Genomic DNA, 17419 nt, shown 5'->3' with positions numbered 1-17419 from the left:
CAATTTAAATTGTCATTTGTTGCTAATCTTCCCTTCCGCTGAGGCTCTTAAAACTTGTTTATGTATATTCAATTACATATTTTGCCAGGCTGGACATCAGTAATGCCAAACATTATTGGTTTCTGGCATGTCTTGTAGCTGAACATGATTTCGCATGAATACACAAAAGTATGAATGTGATTTCAGTGCCACGGCAGAAGATTTTATGCAAAAGTCAAATAGACTATTTTAAGATGCTATTTTCATTTCTAGAACTTGACAGCAGCCCTCCCCATTCACTTTCCCTGTATGGACAAGAGTAGCATGAACATTCTGCCTAAATCTCCTTTTGTGTTCCACAGAAGACTTACAGTCATACAGGTTTTAAAAAAAAAACATGAGTAAAAAATGAAGACAACATTTTAATATTTTGCTGAACTATTCCTACGAATAGAAAAGAACACAATATTGGAACTCTAATAAATGTGCCTCACATTTGATGTTAGTTTAAAGACACTGGATCTACTAGACAGATAGATGTGCAATCTTCCCAAAAAGCCTCTCTGTAAAGTGTGCCACAAACAGAATATTTCTGACCACAGCAACCCTGACAACTTAAATTTTGACAACCAAACTGGAGCGCTGACAGCACAGAGAACAAAAAGTGGCTGCAGAGATTTCTACTGCACATCCAGACGCTCTCACCCCAGCTGGGCCCAATCCAGAGAGTGTGCTCGCTTCCCTTCCTGAGGCATCAAACATAGACACTTCAAACTCATCCAGCCGAGTCTGCGGCATAAAACTTCACTATACAGAAAAGCAAAAGACAGGATTATAGAAAGGGAGATGTATGCAGTACTATTAAAATAATGAGAGGGGGTTTAAAGACAGACTGTGGTAGACAGAAGTAGACAGTGGCTGCATCTAAATCCCAGTAAATTCATAACATGTACTAATTTTAATGAAGAACGTTGGTATTTTCCTTTGACCCATGTGTTCTCTGACGTACTGACAACAACCACAAAAATAATAATAATAATAAAAATAATAATAATAATAATTGCACGGATGTGGTAAAGCAAGTACAATATAACCATGATTAACAACTTCCTTGGTACCTATAGCACTTGAAAGAGTTTCCCAGCACCAAAGTCTCCGCCATTTTTCATATTGCAACTTTTCAAATCAGACCACTCTAATGGTACTATGGCCTTGCGGAGATAGCAAAGTGGCCACTGGTTGCACGTTTCGGAATCTCAGCAGATGCAGTAGGTCAGCCACGTATGATTCACCTACTTTGTCATGAATAATGAGTTTTCAAACATTCTACTGATTTGACATACTGCTTTATGCATTCTGTGTAACAGGCAAGTGTGCATATATGGGGAGTGTAAATCAAATACAATTCAAGCAGAGCATGAAGAGAAATATAAATGACATCTCCATTCTTTCATTTACGATAAGATGAAGCATCTAAAAAGGCTCTCTCCTGCAGGCATCTCCCCCCTACATAAAGTGTGACTGAATATTTTTTGCTATATATATTTGGTATTTTGTCAGAGCACTGGTCACAAGGTTATGGCCCCAACATTGTGACTGGAATATTGATACAAATCTAATAATGATGTTCCTTTCAGTGGAGGACTGACATTCTATGCAGGCATCCCAAACTGAGTTCCAAACCAGCCCTTCCATGGCATTTTATTGCAAGTTTTTCTTCATGGTAGGGACCTTCAGGGACGAGCCCTGAGCAATGCCTGCAGTCTAGCCTGCGTACTGGTGCCCCAGGGTCGATAGGTAGTTCTGGAGCCTGGCTTGACTCACACCCATGAGGGTCTCTCTGATGGGCTCATTAATTCCTGAAGACAGAACCAGCATTCATAAAATCTGAGCTCTAGTGCAGTGTTCAGGCTGAACTAACTGAGGCAAACCAGAGTCTATCATGATAGACATGGCCTTAGAATGAGCCACCCATCCGTTAAGCTGCAGAGGCCCAGGTTGAGGCCCATACGTGCAGGGAAACAGAACGGGACAACAGCTGGAAGAGATCATGGCAGCCCCATACATAATGTGTTTCATATGGGGAAAACAAGGGGTGTGTAACCTACAAATCTATGTTTTGAGAATGACGTAAACATTTCCATTTTGGCTCAAAAACATGAGTGACTTTTGGCCCATATCCAAATATATGCATTTCCCTGCTACATACTGCAAGTAACAGTAGCTGAAAATCTGCTGTATCAATTCTGTATCAGTATCTGCAGAGTTGCTAATGTGTGCAACCAGTGGACACTTAAGGTCAATCCCATAAGGTCAATAAGGCCAAGGTATTAGTGCTATAGTTATCAAGAAAGTTGTTCCTCGTGATTAAATTGTTCATAATAGTTGTTTTTTTTATATCATATGGGTCGAAGTGCAATGCCAATATGGTGGAAATAGTATGCCCAGGAATGTATTTATACTACACCTATCTACCTACAGTGCGTACTTATTAAACAGTTGATAAGTTAGTTTTTCATTGAATTCAGTACATACTACGAACTTACAGGAATCTGAATGAAGCCATGTTCTCTAATATTCTTCACTAAGGACAATCGATGCCTCAAGAATGAGCCATAACACATGGTAGAATAACAGGCTAAAAGGCATTGTTGCATAGCTACAGCATATTTCGTGGCTTTACACATATGTTCATATTTTGATTATGCATTCCCGATGTGTCTCCCAGAGCAACACAGAGGTCTTGCTCATAGTGTATCACATTATTGTTTATGCACTGGACAACTTTTTCACCCTTTCGATTTTTGCACCACCTCTCTCTCTCTCTCTCTCTCTCTCTCTCTCTCTCTCTCTCTCTCTCTGAGAGGACACATTCATTTGTGAGGTGTGTTAAAATTCCTTCCCCAATCTCCACCTTTCCAGCTGCCTGCATCTTCCTCTTGTGACACATACAATCACTTTCATTATGCAAATATTCTCGATGCAGGCTTCTCCGGAGTTGCAAATGGCTGCATACAAAACAGCCTTTATTTGCCCTCTTTCAATTAGGGATTCCAAAATGTACCAATAAGGGCAAACAGGAGGCTAAAAATATGTCCTCCCAATAGGATTCTTTCAACATCTTGTCTGTTTTGCTCACAAAGTTCTCTCATTTTCTATCCATTCACTTTTTAAGGTTGAAATAGAAAGCCTTGAGTATTTTATAATACAGAAAGTAGTGTCAGCATACAACATACTCAGCGGTAAGGATGGGCAATATACTGTAGGTATATATATACACTGTAGATATTGTATCATTAGACTAACTTCACAATCCTTCCTTGTCTCGCATATTGCGAGAATGAAGGCCACTGCACACTTCATACTAAATTGAAGAACGAACGGGTGTTATGTCATTTAGAACAAAATCTTAAAAAACTAAGCTTTTTTTTTTTTTTTGGTGGTGGTGGTGGTTTGTAACAGCTTGCCAGTGCAAACTTTCAGGAAAAGTTGTACCAGCTGCTAAAAACCTTCTTACTGCTACTGGTCTATGTTATCGATAGGTGTGAGCTGGACCTTCACCTATTTTGAGGCCAAAAGCTAATTCCTGTTCAGTCAGTTAAGATCAGCCTATTAACATTCTTATATACAGTACATCCATATTTGCAGTATTGTCATTATAAATTACAATATCAGAGTGATCGGTGCATATTATGGAAGTGTATACCATGTTAGTATATTAGCGCCGTGGATGCAAAAGTAAAACATGTAAATTTACACATTAAAAGTGCATATATACTGTATTACTTTAAACTTGTGCGTCCCTGCATCCTTCTGCGTGGACTGTGTGCTTTGTCTCTGCTTTACGCTATCCATAATTAAATTTCATTCAGATGGACTAATCTCATTTCAGGACACTCAGGGCTGTCATTAAAGGATTAAACATGGGAGTCATGTGACAAAACAACATGGTGCCGACCTCAGCAGAATTTGTCGTTTGGAGAAACGGCAACAAAACTACATATGTCAGAAGATTTGTGTCTGTAGTTTGATCCGATATGCTATTTTGAAAACTTTTGATTAATCGTGAAACAGCACAATGACCACTGACGTGGACAAATAAGGCTATTCTGCCTTAGAAATCCTACATTTACTGTGCATTATCACATTGAGAATCAAAGGATATATCCAAAAGATGAAAATGTTAATGTTTAGATGCTTTATATGCAGTTAGGATGAAAATAAAGTGCATTTGAGCTGTTCTAAAACCAGCGCAGATAGACAGCACACTGGAGGTTAAGTCATTCACTATATAGGGAGCAAGGGAGCATCCTACAGCTTTCTTATGTAATCATGTACATTCACTCCAAACTTCCAGGGAAAAGTTCAGTTTCAGGCTGCAGATTATGTTTGCATCACTCAACATGGTTGTCAGACATAGGACAATGGTAATCAGTACATAGATTCATAATTTAAAATGCTAAATTATATTTTAACATAACTAGCAGTGGTTGGCCATTACTTGAATCCGAATTAATTATGCTAATTTATGATTGGTAAAAAACTTCAGCACTAGCTATCACTTGTTTGTTTGACAGTGCAAATAGCGAATTTTGTTGCCAAAGTAAATAAAGAAAAGAAAAACATATTATAACATATAATGTCAAATCAAGTCAAATATTGTAATTTGTATAGGTTTTATTTATGCTTTTCCTAATACACATTGTTCCAAAGCATCTTTACAGAAAATCAGTTGCAGTGAATGTAAGGTCTCAAAAACATGAATAACCAACACTCCTGGAAACATAATTAATTTTGATAAAAAAATAAAACAAATCTGACTTTCTATAGCTTACATTTCACAACTTAGTCCCACTGTCACCATGCGAGGACATACATTTTTAGGCATACTATTTGCACTGATATATATATATACATTTAAATGCCTCCCCCAGTGGTGTGTCAGTGTCTGAATGTTCTCAAACAGTATGTCGTAGCTCAGCTGTTTCAAACTTCTTTTCGACTCTGAGAGAAGAATGAAGGAGCACTTAGCCGTGAGTGTGCTGGCGCCTTAAGTGTGTTAACCCTTTCATGAATAGGTTCTAAATTCCTGTGAATGCCAAACAAAGTGTTATTTTCACACATACAACGTTAAGTTCGTGAGAATACAAAAAAATATAAAAACAGTTAGGGCTAATTTGGCTGAAAAGGATGTTTGAGGTGCAGCGTGAAAGCCGTTTTTAATCTGGCAGCTTGTGACATGACTGGCTGTTGCAGAAACACATATGTATGACGCTACTGTGTTGGGCCCATTATTTATTGTCACATATGGGTGACACTCAGCAGTAGGCTTCTTGATATGAAGCCATGCTATTTTACATCCACATGCACACACACCTGCATGTAACCTGCACATAGAGCCACATCTATCACAATCACTCAAGGCGACGGCTGGCTCTTGGTTCTCGGCATGACATGGACATAAAGAGCGAGTGTCAATAGAAATGTTGGCCTCCAGCCTCGCCTGGGTGTCTAAGCACCTTGTCATAATTGTGTGCAGTGAAACAGAGCACACATGTCAAACAAGCCATTAAGGGGAAGTCTGGGAAACAATACAAATTAGATGAGATGAGTGGGACTCCTGTAGGGAATATGTGACCAGAAGCAATAGACAAGCACTAACACAACTGGGCCCTCTGTTTGGGACACAAAACTGTCCAGTGCTATATTGCTTTTCAATAACAGGGGAAGGACATAAAAACTGGCCTGATTCCACAGGCGCATATACCTTGTCTGTTTTGTTAGCATGAAGGATAGAGTAGAAAAAGAGAGATAGAAGGGGAGTCCTGTGGCACTACCGTGGCACACTGATAGCATTAGATAGTAATAGCATGGTAACTTGATATATAACATGGTATTGTATGATTCATATATTCATATATCATGGTTTTCACATCGTACTCCGAGGTACTTCAAAGAGTAGTATGGTATTATTATTATGGTATATGTTCAGAAAACATGGTATTACCATGGTACCATGTCCAAACAAGTACTGTGGCAGTAGCATGGTACAGTTTTGGCACTGGATGGCAACACTGTATAATTACCACATTCTAATATCACCTATTAACAATGCAATTACAGTGGTACATATGCAATGGACAGTAGGAAATGGACAAGCACTAATATGCACTACTGGGCTCTTTATATGGTCCACAAAACTGTCCAGTGCTATGTAGCTTTTTGTATAACAAGGGAAGGAGACAACAAGCGGGCTGCTTTCATGGTTGCAAATACCTTGTCTGCTATTGTTAGCATGCAGGATAGAGGAGAGAAAGAGCGTTTTGGGGGTTTAAACAGGGATATTTATGGTTTCCTGCACTCTTCATGCAGGCCTACTCCATCATGTCAGCAGTAGTTCAGGCACAAACATGAACTGTACTACAGCAGCTGGAGCATTTGAATAGAATTACAAAGCAGGTTTGACTTGAAATTACACTGGACTGGACAGAGAAGCCAGATCACACAATTTAGAGGACAGGGGCCTCCTGCTGACTCTGTGACGACTCTGAGTGCAAAAACTGTGGCACATTTGTAGCAGGATACATTATTAATCTTTAATGTGAGTAATGTGAGAAAGTACATTTTTACAAAGTATTTTGTTTTTGTCAGTTTCAAGACAAAGAAAAATACACTGTTCAATTCTGTAAAAAATACTTGCTTTCCACTGAATCTCAATTCTAAGTGAAACAACTGAGACTTTAAAGAGATTTCAAACTTGACTTTCATGTCTTATGGATGAATAAAAATCCTAAATATTTATATAAAAAAATGCACTGTTTGCTTATATAAAGGGATAACACATTTTTAACGGTTTGGCAGAATCTGTTAAATAACCCAAGTCAGTCATGAACAATCAGACTAATAGAAATACAAGTCAATGTCTGTGTAATAAAAACTGAAGTGTATGCAACATAATTGGCTTCATAATAAGCCCAGAGAGCTTTCTCATTTTAACTGGTAAGATTAACAATTAAAAAAACCAATAGGATTGCCCCACATTACAGTCCAATCAAGTCATATCGCATTTTCTTGTAGGAGTGACAACAAGGTCTGAACCCTGGATCTGCATTGCAAACCATCACATTAATCATTCAACATAGCAACTCGAGGTATTTTCTGCCTAACTAATGCATTGCGAATGCTTCAGAAAAAGCACTGAGTGTTTCATCATCTTCTGAAATGCATTACTGCCATGTATTGTAATTACAATAATTAAATCCAAACTACATCAGAAAATATTTTCTATCTTCAAGACTACGTATACCTCAGCACTGATCTACTGAGTGCAATAAAACACTGCTGTTTGCCGACACTTGGTCAATGTTTGTTATTCATGGGAGCTAGCATAGTGGCAGACAATTGGAGGAAAAAAAAACATTATGGATGCTAAACAAAGAGAAAAACAGAACAATGTCAGTGTGACAGTCCTAAAGCCGGTGCCAAATGCCAATCTGACTAGAACACAAGATTGTAGGCTGGTGTATATTTTCGGACTAGCCCTAGCAACTGAAATCGGTTTCAGGTCCAAGTAAGACCTGAGCCATTACAGAATCTCACTGATTGTCATAAGGATTGTTTAACTAATGTTTCTATATAAAAAAAATGGCTTGGGATGAGTGACGATGGTTGATCAGTCATCCAACAACCAACTAGTTTAGTTGGGTCAACCAGTTGCTAGTTGACTATTTGTTCAACAACTGACTAGTCGATAATTGGGGTCAAGATGTTTATCATGATTTAAGACTAGTTGTTCAATAACTGACTAGTCAATTATTGGGGTCAACAAGTTCATCACATTTACCAAATGGTTGTTAAACAACTGATTAGTTAATCAATGGGGTCAGCTAGTTTATTATGATTGTTGATTAGTCATCAACAAACAATTAATATATATATATATATATATATATATATATATATATATATATATATATATATATATATATATATATATATATATATACACACACCTAAAGGATTATTAGGAACACCTGTTCAATTTATCATTAATGCAATTATCTAATCAACCAATCACATGGCAGTTGCTTCAATGCATTTAGGGGTGTGGTCCTGGTCAAGACAATCTCCTGAACTCCAAACTGAATGTCAGAATGGGAAAGAAAGGTGATTTAAGCAATTTTGAGCGTGGCATGGTTGTTGGTGCCAGACGGGCGGTCTGAGTATTTCACAATCTGCTCAGTTACTGGGATTTTCACGCACAACCATTTCTAGGGTTTACAAAGAATGGTGTGAAAAGGAAAAACATCCAGTATCGCGGCAGTCCTGTGGGCGAAAATGCCTTGTTGATGCTACAGGTCAGAGGAGAATGGGCCGACTGAGTCAAGCTGATAGAAGAGCAACTTTGCCTGAAATAACCACTCGTTACAACCGAGGTATGCAGCAAAGCATTTGTGAAGCCACAAAACGCACAACCTTGAGGCGGATGGGCTACAACAGCAGAAGACCCCACCGGGTACCACTCATCTCCACTACAACTAGGAAAAAGAGGCTACAATTTACAAGAGCTCACCAAAATTGGACAGTTGAAGACTGGAAAAATGTTGCCTGGTCTGATGAGTCTCGATTTCTGTTGAGACATTCAAATGGTAGAGTCAGAATTTGGCGTAAACAGAATGAGAACATGGATCCATCATGCCTTGTTACCACTGTGCAGGCTGGTGGTGGTGGTGTAATGGTGTGGGGGATGTTTTCTTGGCACACTTTAGGCCCCTTAGTGCCAATTTGGCATCGTTTAAATGCCATGGCCTACCTGAGCATTGTTTCTGACCATGTCCATCCCTTTATGGCCACCATGCACCCATCCTCTGATGGCTACTTCCAGCAGGATAATGCACCATGTCACAAAGCTCGAATCATTTCAAATTGGTTTCTTGAACATGACAATGAGTTCACTGTACTAAAATGGCCCCCACAGTCACCAGATCTCAACCCAATAGAGCATCTTTGGGATGTGGTGGAACGGGAGCTTCGTGCCCTGGATGTGCATCCCACAAATCTCCATCAACTGCAAGATGCTATCCTATCAATATGGGCCAACATTTCTAAAGAATGCTTTCAGCACCTTGTTGAATCAATGCCACGTAGAATTAAGGCAGTTCTGAAGGCGAAAGGGGGTCAAACAGAGTATTAGTATGGTGTTCCTAATAATCCTTTAGGTGAGTGTATATATACACACTAGCGGCCAAAAGTTTTGAATAATGTACAGACTTTGTAGAAAGAAATTGGTACATTTACTCAGCAGTGGCATCCAACTCATCACATTGTATAGTCAGGACATTACAATTACAATAGACTATTTCAAAGAGTTCTCGTCAAAAAATCCACCACGTGGAGCAATGACATCTTTGAAGATCCTTGCCATTCTAGCTGTCAGTTTGTCCAGATACTCAGGTGACATTTCACCCCACACTTCCTGTAGTACTTGCCATAGATGTGGCTGTCTTGTCAGGCACTTCCTGTGCACCTTACAGTCTAGCTGATTTTTTAGTACCAAATTAGCAATTTAGCATGATTCCTCAAGGATAAGGTGTTGGACTGATGGCAGCTAAAAATGGGGCCTGTCAAGATTTGATCAAAAATGTATTTAAAGTAATGTCCTGATTATACTTTGTGATCAGTTGAATGCCACTTTCGTGAATTAAAGTACCCATTTCCTTCCGAAACAGACTTTTGGCCACCAGTGTATTAGTAACAAGTTTAAAGATAGTACAACTTTGAAATATATTTCTCAAGTCCCCTTCCTTCTGTTTCATTCCATTGTGGACTGTCCTTCAGTTTTTGTACAGGAGAACATGTCATACTGTGTGTGAATGCACTCAAAGAAACATGCCCAATTGGGGTCAGGTGAACCAAAAAAACAGCCTATTTATAGAGGGCATCATTAAAACCAATCAGTGGACTAGTTGTTCAGGCAAGCCACGGATTTGTCAATGTTGTAAATATGTAGTTCTGCACAAGCTTAAGAAAACGTCTCAGTTGCCGATCTATGCTGCTTGTCTACTCTCTGACCCTCAATATATATATTTGCTAACTCTCTCCAAAAATCAATAAATTACATTTCAGTGTATTATACTGCTGAGTAGTCAAAAAATATGTTTGGATGTTTGGATGACAGATTAACATCAAAACAAGCGCACATCCCTGCCCAACTCCTCTAGCCGAGCTTGGTTCTGTTTGTTGCTTATGCAAGCATATGCTGATTCTACAGAACTACAAAGACAGGCGTTCTTGAGAATTTCAAGTGGCTTTATTTATGTTCAGGCTGCACAGAGGGCAAAAAACTTAGTTGTTATGATGTCAAACTCAAAAACTACGCTAGGGTTGGGTGAGTCACAATTCTGAGTGTACAACAGTTAATCCCGAGATGAATTTATGGAACATATTTGATATCTTGATAAGTCCGTCCTAGGCAGCCAAAAAAGAGAGATGAACATGATTTTACTGGCTCTTTTGTGTGAAATCCATGACATGAAAAGATTTAATTAAAATAAGAGACTGGTAATAATTAATTCTGCTTCCTTCTGTCAAGAACACAGCAATGGCTGAATAAATTACACAAGCCCTGCTTTTTATTTATTATCATTTCCCCTCTCCAAGGAAGTCGTTTGAGCTTTTCAAAGCAAAATAACTTTGGCAAGGTCTCTGAAATGTGAGGTATTAAGTTGGTCCCACAAAAACATCTCAGGCTCAGTTCCTCATCCAACCACCTACTCAATTAAATCTGCCATTATGTTTTTTTGTAGGTACAGCTCGGCCCTGAGGGGAATGCTCGCTGTGACAAATGTGGGGGCGACGACTCACTAAAGGTTTGAGTTAACATGTCGATATCTTACAGTCTCTCACTTCTAACATGACCAGGGCTGGACTGGCAATCTGGCATACTGGCATTTTCCCGGTGGGCTGACACACTTTGGGGCAGATCAGGGGTGGACTGGCCAGCGGGAGAACCGAGCGGCCCAGAGAGGGTTGGCCGCAAATGTGCCGATTTCTCTTCCCAGTCCAGCCCTGAACATGACCCAAATCAAAACCAATAGTGGGAATGCTAGGTGAACTATTGCTACAGGCTAGGGCAGGGCACTTTGACGGCATATACTGTTCATCAACTGACAAGTGTGCATAAATTGGCTATTTACATCACTTCGAATGGCTCATCAATGATGTGGCTCATCCATTAAGAATTTGGGAACTATCTATTTTGAATGTTTTGTTTTAAAAAATTTTTTTACATAAGCTAAGTATTTAATTTACTGCATTGCCCAAAAATAGGCAATACACCCTGGATGTTTGATATGTATAAAAATTACAGAAATATACCTTTACCGTGATATATAATACCATGCTTACCATAATTTTGGTCATACCACCCAGCCCTAACATGACCCAAATCAAACACAATAGTAGGAATGCAAGGTGACATATTGCTGCAGGCAACATCTTTTCTCAATCATTCAGACATGTTTGACTCTGAAACCAGTCAAACATCTGGAGCTTCTAGAATGCCAGATTTGTAATACGCTTTCATTTGTGATTATAAAACACCCAGAACATTTCTCAGTGACTCCTTCCAAAAATAACATTAAGCCATGACAATACATGACAATGTTCAGTTGAAACCAAGGGCATCCAAGCACAGGAACACTCTTATCATTTAATGTTTTGGCAGGTTGGAAGCGCTCACAACATCATGTTCAGTAAAACATTTGTTTTACTGAAAGCAAGACATTCTCTCAAGCCAACTTTCTAAACTGTTACAGAGATAATTAATGGGACAATTCTCTGCCAAATCTTAGCAAAACTGACCTTTATGTAGGCAACACCCCCTCAAACCCTGCGAATCTGGCAGCGCTCTGTCTGCCGTTCACATGGTGACTTGAGCAGCTCAATCTCTGAAGGACAGCGGTTTAATGACAGCAAACACTCTGTTACAAAACAGCACTAATTAAAAGTTGGTTTGTTGCTTTGTCAGGTTTTGTGGGGAGATTAAACATCTTTTATAAGGCAGGAATCGCTTGCTAATTGCAGATTCACATCTACAAGTTTACCCTCAAAAGGGGGGAACTAATATACTGATTGGTTTTAGTTAATTGAAGGGGAAATACTTTAATTTTCTATTGAGCTAGTAAAAGCAGGACACTCTTTTGGTTGTCTGTGATGTGATTCGGAATAATTAAATATCTGTAGATAATTTGGTCTGGGAATGTCATTATGTCCTTGGATTGGAGGACATGTTCACTAGAGTGTTTTTTCTCTCAAGCTCATTTTCCTAATGTAAAAGCCTTAATGTAAGGGCATTACAACTCACCAGTCTTGTAACAAATTAATATGGCATTGAAGGATCGAGGATGGAACCCGTGCTAACGGATCTCCCTTGACGCTCAATGACCTCCGCAAGGCAGAGTAGTAGATGGCCAGGATAAGAGCTTCTCTGTGGGTTTGTGTAGATTTGGCACATAAAGTACCATCCATCTCAGAGAAAAATTGGTAATGTAATTAAAAGCTGTCTGCGGTTATTAAATGGTCGGCTAGAGCAGAAACAAACAGACTTCCATATATTGAATGTGTGGGGTGATCAATAGCCCACGTGAATGAGTTTTGTGACTTCATTCGCTGCATCGCGATTCTTTCAAGCTCTTGTCTTGAACTCAGAACTGTGGGTTTTCAAAGCAATCTCTTCTGTCATTAAACTTCTATTAAAAAAAGCGGTTAGAAATGTATACTGCCTCAATTTTACTGCAAGTCACCCACATTCATTTTAAGTAAAATTTAAAGTGTTTCCAATCCCTAAGGTATTGATAAGGAGTAAGATTACTGAAAACATCAATAGGTCATAATTACTAAGCTCTGCCACATGGACACCATTTCAAGGAGATAATAACTATTGTCTTGTACCTGCAGGGAAGCCGAATTCATCTCAAGGCCATATTAAATGGATGGATTTTCAACACAAGCTTTTCCTTGAACATCTTGATAGTAGAACATCCAACAGAGCCAGTGAATCTGCAATTACTTGGCAAATCCATCTGCTCCCCAGTTGAGCCATTTCTTGAAATGGTGCTGTTGATCTCGGAATCTTTATTGCTATTTGTTTGTTGCTCCTTTGGAGATTCAGGGTTTATTTGTCTGGTTTTGCAATAAAGGCCACGATGAAGACTTTTTCACGTGCACTTGAGTTAATTATACAATGTGTAATTTTGGTGCATTAATAACGACTACTCCCACACACAGCTATTATATTCAAGTATTTACAATGGTGTCCATAATGAAGCTTCCTTCAGCTCGTAAAGAGAACCATCTCCACTGCAAACACTCAGGAGTAACCTCCAAAACCCATTTCATGTTGCTGCACATAAATATTCATTAAAAGACTGGGGAAACCAGCTGTTTTTCCCAATTAATTTGTGCAGAGATCTGCCATTTGCCAATAAACAGTTGTTGTATAATTAATGACTCTCAGTGCATGGTGGCAACAAGAGAAACAAAACTTCATTTAATACTGAGATTTATATTCATCAACTCAGCAAATACGGGCAGCAATTCAGTTTCAGAAACATGCGAAGCCCGATACCTGGCACCAAGCAAAGGTGGGGACATTTTGTTGCATGGCCAAGAAGTCAGTCCCCCTGCATCCCACCTTGGCGTAATCCAATACCAATTCAATTTCCCGAAGAGATTTCTACATTAAAGCAGATGTCCCTCCCTGCCTTTCTCTGACAAAATTAAAGATATAGTTCAACCAAAAATAAAAATTCCATTATCATTTAATGTCTTACAGGTTTGAAACAACGAGTAAATGATGACAATTTTTAAAATTTCTGGGTGAACTATCTCTTTAATCGGCTGCACACAAGCTGGTGGTGTGAAGCGACAAGTTGAAGATGCCCACTTCAAACAGCAGGCAGGTTTGAGTTGAGATCATTATCTTAGAAGGCTGAGAACACTCTGGTCAGGAGAATTCAAATGGGACTTACCATCAGGCGGTGGAGACGGTGTGAAGTGAATAGGTTTATCTGCAGAGAGAAAAGAAATGCAAATTAGTTAAAATAATATTTCAGGACATCCCAGGTGGTCATGCAGTCGATTTGAATGAGTAGGAGGTCAGTGACTGCAAGACTCAATTTAAGAGGTTAACACTTAAAAATAATAGAGAAGACAGATCAGATCGAATATGAGATTAAAGGAATATCCCAGGTTAAACACAACTTTAGCTCTGCTGACAGCATATGTGACATGACATGCTGCCAATTATCATAGAAAATACTGAAAAATGTGTTTGCCATAAAACACTTGAAATGGAAGTCTATGGACCTATCAAATAGCATTAGATATATAATATACTGTTAATCACACTATTTTTAAATATAGTATAGACATGAAGTCATAAAAATTAAACATTACACATAGTTATATCTAATCATTCAACTCATGTATGACCATGTAAATCTTAACATGGTAGGCACAAGAATACCACTGATGTAACGATCCATTTCTATAGTGCTGAGTCCTGTAAACTCAGAACGGAATTACGTTGGTAACGGATAACCAGTTAATGAATGAATCTACCAAAACCTCAAAAGGACAATTTTACAGTATTTTAAATATCAATAACAAACTTTAAGTTCTTTAACAAAACATTCAAGCTTCACTTTTCAGCTTTGGATAACCAGTTAATCCATCTAGAAAAATAGTCTCACCTCAAATGAATGATTTTAGACCAAATTAAATCTCAAATAACACACATCTGTGCTAAAAAAAAAAATATTTCTTATATAATCACAGTATTCCTTACATGCTGATGACATACATCAATAGGCCTACTGTATATATTAAAGCCTTTGACAGTGACAAGTGCACATTCTGAACAACATTCTGAAGTTAGTTGTTGGATTTAACATGTTGGGAAACATAACTGCCATTTTCACACTACCTCAGCAAACAAAACAGGGTTGATGAGTTTTGTTGATCAAACAAATCCCAACATGTATTGATAGTTGGTGTGTGTTGGTGGCATTTGGCATTTTTCGGGGCAGTGTGAACTAGTCTTAACATGGAATGTAATGTTTTCTTATGTAGCTTTGCTTTAGCTACTCCATTAATAATGCAATAATATTCACACTACAAAATCAGCCAAAAGTGTACTGTGCTGAATCTCATTAAAATCAATTCTGACTGAATGCTAAGAACTGTCACAGAAGTTGAAAGTGCATACACAAACAACACATAAATGCACATACACCCTCACACACTGAGACTTTCGGAGGGGCCAGCGCTTGAATCTCTGCTCCTCTCTTCACAAGGAACCCCAACTGCCAGGATGGAGTTTAATTTTAGGCTCACTTCAAATTGCTTGTCAACAACTGAGCACAAGAAAGATTGGAGAGCCGGCAGTGGAGAGAGAGAGGGAATCGAGAGAGACAGAAAAACACAGAGGAAGAGTAAAGGGTGAGAGAGAAAGAGCGAACAAGAGAGAGAAGGGAAGAGATGGGAAACGTCTGGCTGTGCTTCTCTCCTTGAATAATGAAGTGTCTGTTGAACTGGTCCGAGAGTCAATCATGACAGTTACAACATTTTATCCTTGGGGAAACGTCGCCATTGCTGAGGGTGAATAACAAATGCACAGAGATGTGTATCATACCAATACAAAACATATACTGCTCACACACTGTAATTCATAAGCCGAGTACAAACTCCAACACAGCTCGACTTTCTGTCCAGTGGCAGTAGAGGACAAAGAAACTGCCTGTATAGTACATTTGTCTCATGTGTAAATGATCCACGGCTGTGAAACTCAAGTCAAGGTTCACCTCTAGCACATTTGTTTTCTGTATTTCCAAATTTCCTTCCACTCTATTATGGGAAATAGCTTCTAACTACTACAAACAGTGGTCCCAAATGCATGTGGACACTTAAACCATGTTTAAAAATCTATGAATGTCTTTGCATTACATAACAAGGTATCAAGCCAAATGGCATATATTTTCCAAAAATATAGCAAAAGTACACATTTGAAGCTACTTTTTTTTTTTTATTCAAAATAAGATAAAAGAGGCTTATTAGGTTTTAAGCAAGAAAGCAACAGAAATACTGTTCAAAATTAAGAATAAATGTATTTAAACACTGTTTGGTCGGCAAACTTATTTGAACATGTTTATTAGTTGAATTAGTTAGTTTGAATGGGGCCAATTTTTGGAGAGTTTAAAGGTAGAAATGTGAAGCTTTTACTTTTATAAAAGCTCTTATATTTATAATTTTATTACAGAATTTATTTTTTGAGTATTATTTGAGCTGTAAATTTTTTTAAATCTTTGTTTTGTGTAGATTCAGGATTTATAATGTTACGTCGTCATGGCAACGAAGTTGTAAAATTGGATGTAACTTTATACAGAAAATGTTAGTGATTTTATAACACTAAAATCATGTTAACAAACACACTGTTCATGTGTCATGACTATACTTTTGAAATAGTGAGTATTTTACAGTTAACAGATTGGACACATTCATATATATTATAAGTGCCAAACCATTACCCAGATTTTTTTTTCTGTTTTCAAAGAAAAGGAGGGACAGGTCGAAATTATTATTATTATTATTTTGTTTGGTATTCTACATTATGCCACAAATGCTGTCGATAGAACTTCATTTGAACTGAACCCAGAATATTCCTTTAATGTGATGCATCACACTTGTTTACTGCTAGGGCACACGTTTGAGTTTGAGGGGAACAGATTTCATAAATCCAGTAAAATTACCTAGAGAACAGTAGGATAAAAAAAGCTGAAATGCCCCATAAAATGGGGGGGGGGAACATTATCTCTGATTGAAATTCATAGATTTTTGTAGGGAAAATACATATTATATATATATGAAAACATATGCCAAGTGTGACTTATATGTCCACGTAAATCTTTGGGCCACTGTGTGTGAATCAAAATCATTGCATATTACATATTACTAAATGATTAACATATTTCTGTATGTGACACTCTTTTTCAGTGAGTGTTTTTTAGTTGTTGTCTCCTTTTTCTACCTATTTCCTCTCTGTTTTGTCCACAAAACTGAATATGTGTGTGTGTGTGTGTGTGTGTGTGTGTGTGCGTGCGTGCGCGTGTGTGTGTGTATGTGTGTGTGTGTGTGTGTGTGTGTGTGTGAGTGAATGACCGAGGGCTGATGGGTTTGGTAGTGAAGCTGAGCAGTAGTCCTGCGTGGCCTCTCTTCTCTGTGTCTGCTAAATGAAAATGGAAATGATGACCCTTTGGTCTTTATCCCACTCCAACAATCTTTCAAATGCTACGATGCACCCCTGCATGTTAATGGTTCTTCTTTCATTCAGTTCAGTTTTTCCAGAGTTCTAACTGAGTTTATGTTTAAATCTAATGGAATT

General features: G+C 38.3%; 1 protein-coding gene across 6 annotated transcripts in view; it reads right to left on the bottom strand.

The window, feature by feature from the left end:
- LOC127629228 (agrin-like) overlaps positions 1 to 17419 on the bottom strand; it is a 393795-nt gene that overhangs the window by 196385 nt on the left and 179991 nt on the right. For all 6 annotated transcript variants that reach the window (XM_052106358.1, XM_052106359.1, XM_052106360.1 and 3 more), the window contains one exon: positions 14010 to 14048. In XM_052106358.1, the coding sequence (XP_051962318.1) occupies positions 14010 to 14048 (39 nt within the window). The remainder of the gene's footprint in view (positions 1 to 14009; positions 14049 to 17419) is intronic.

The sequence above is a fragment of the Xyrauchen texanus genome, chromosome 35, assembly GCF_025860055.1.
Source record: "Xyrauchen texanus isolate HMW12.3.18 chromosome 35, RBS_HiC_50CHRs, whole genome shotgun sequence".
Lineage (NCBI taxonomy): Eukaryota > Metazoa > Chordata > Actinopteri > Cypriniformes > Catostomidae > Xyrauchen > Xyrauchen texanus.
Note: the sequence above shows the minus strand (reverse complement) of the source record. Positions and strands in the feature narration are given on the sequence as shown.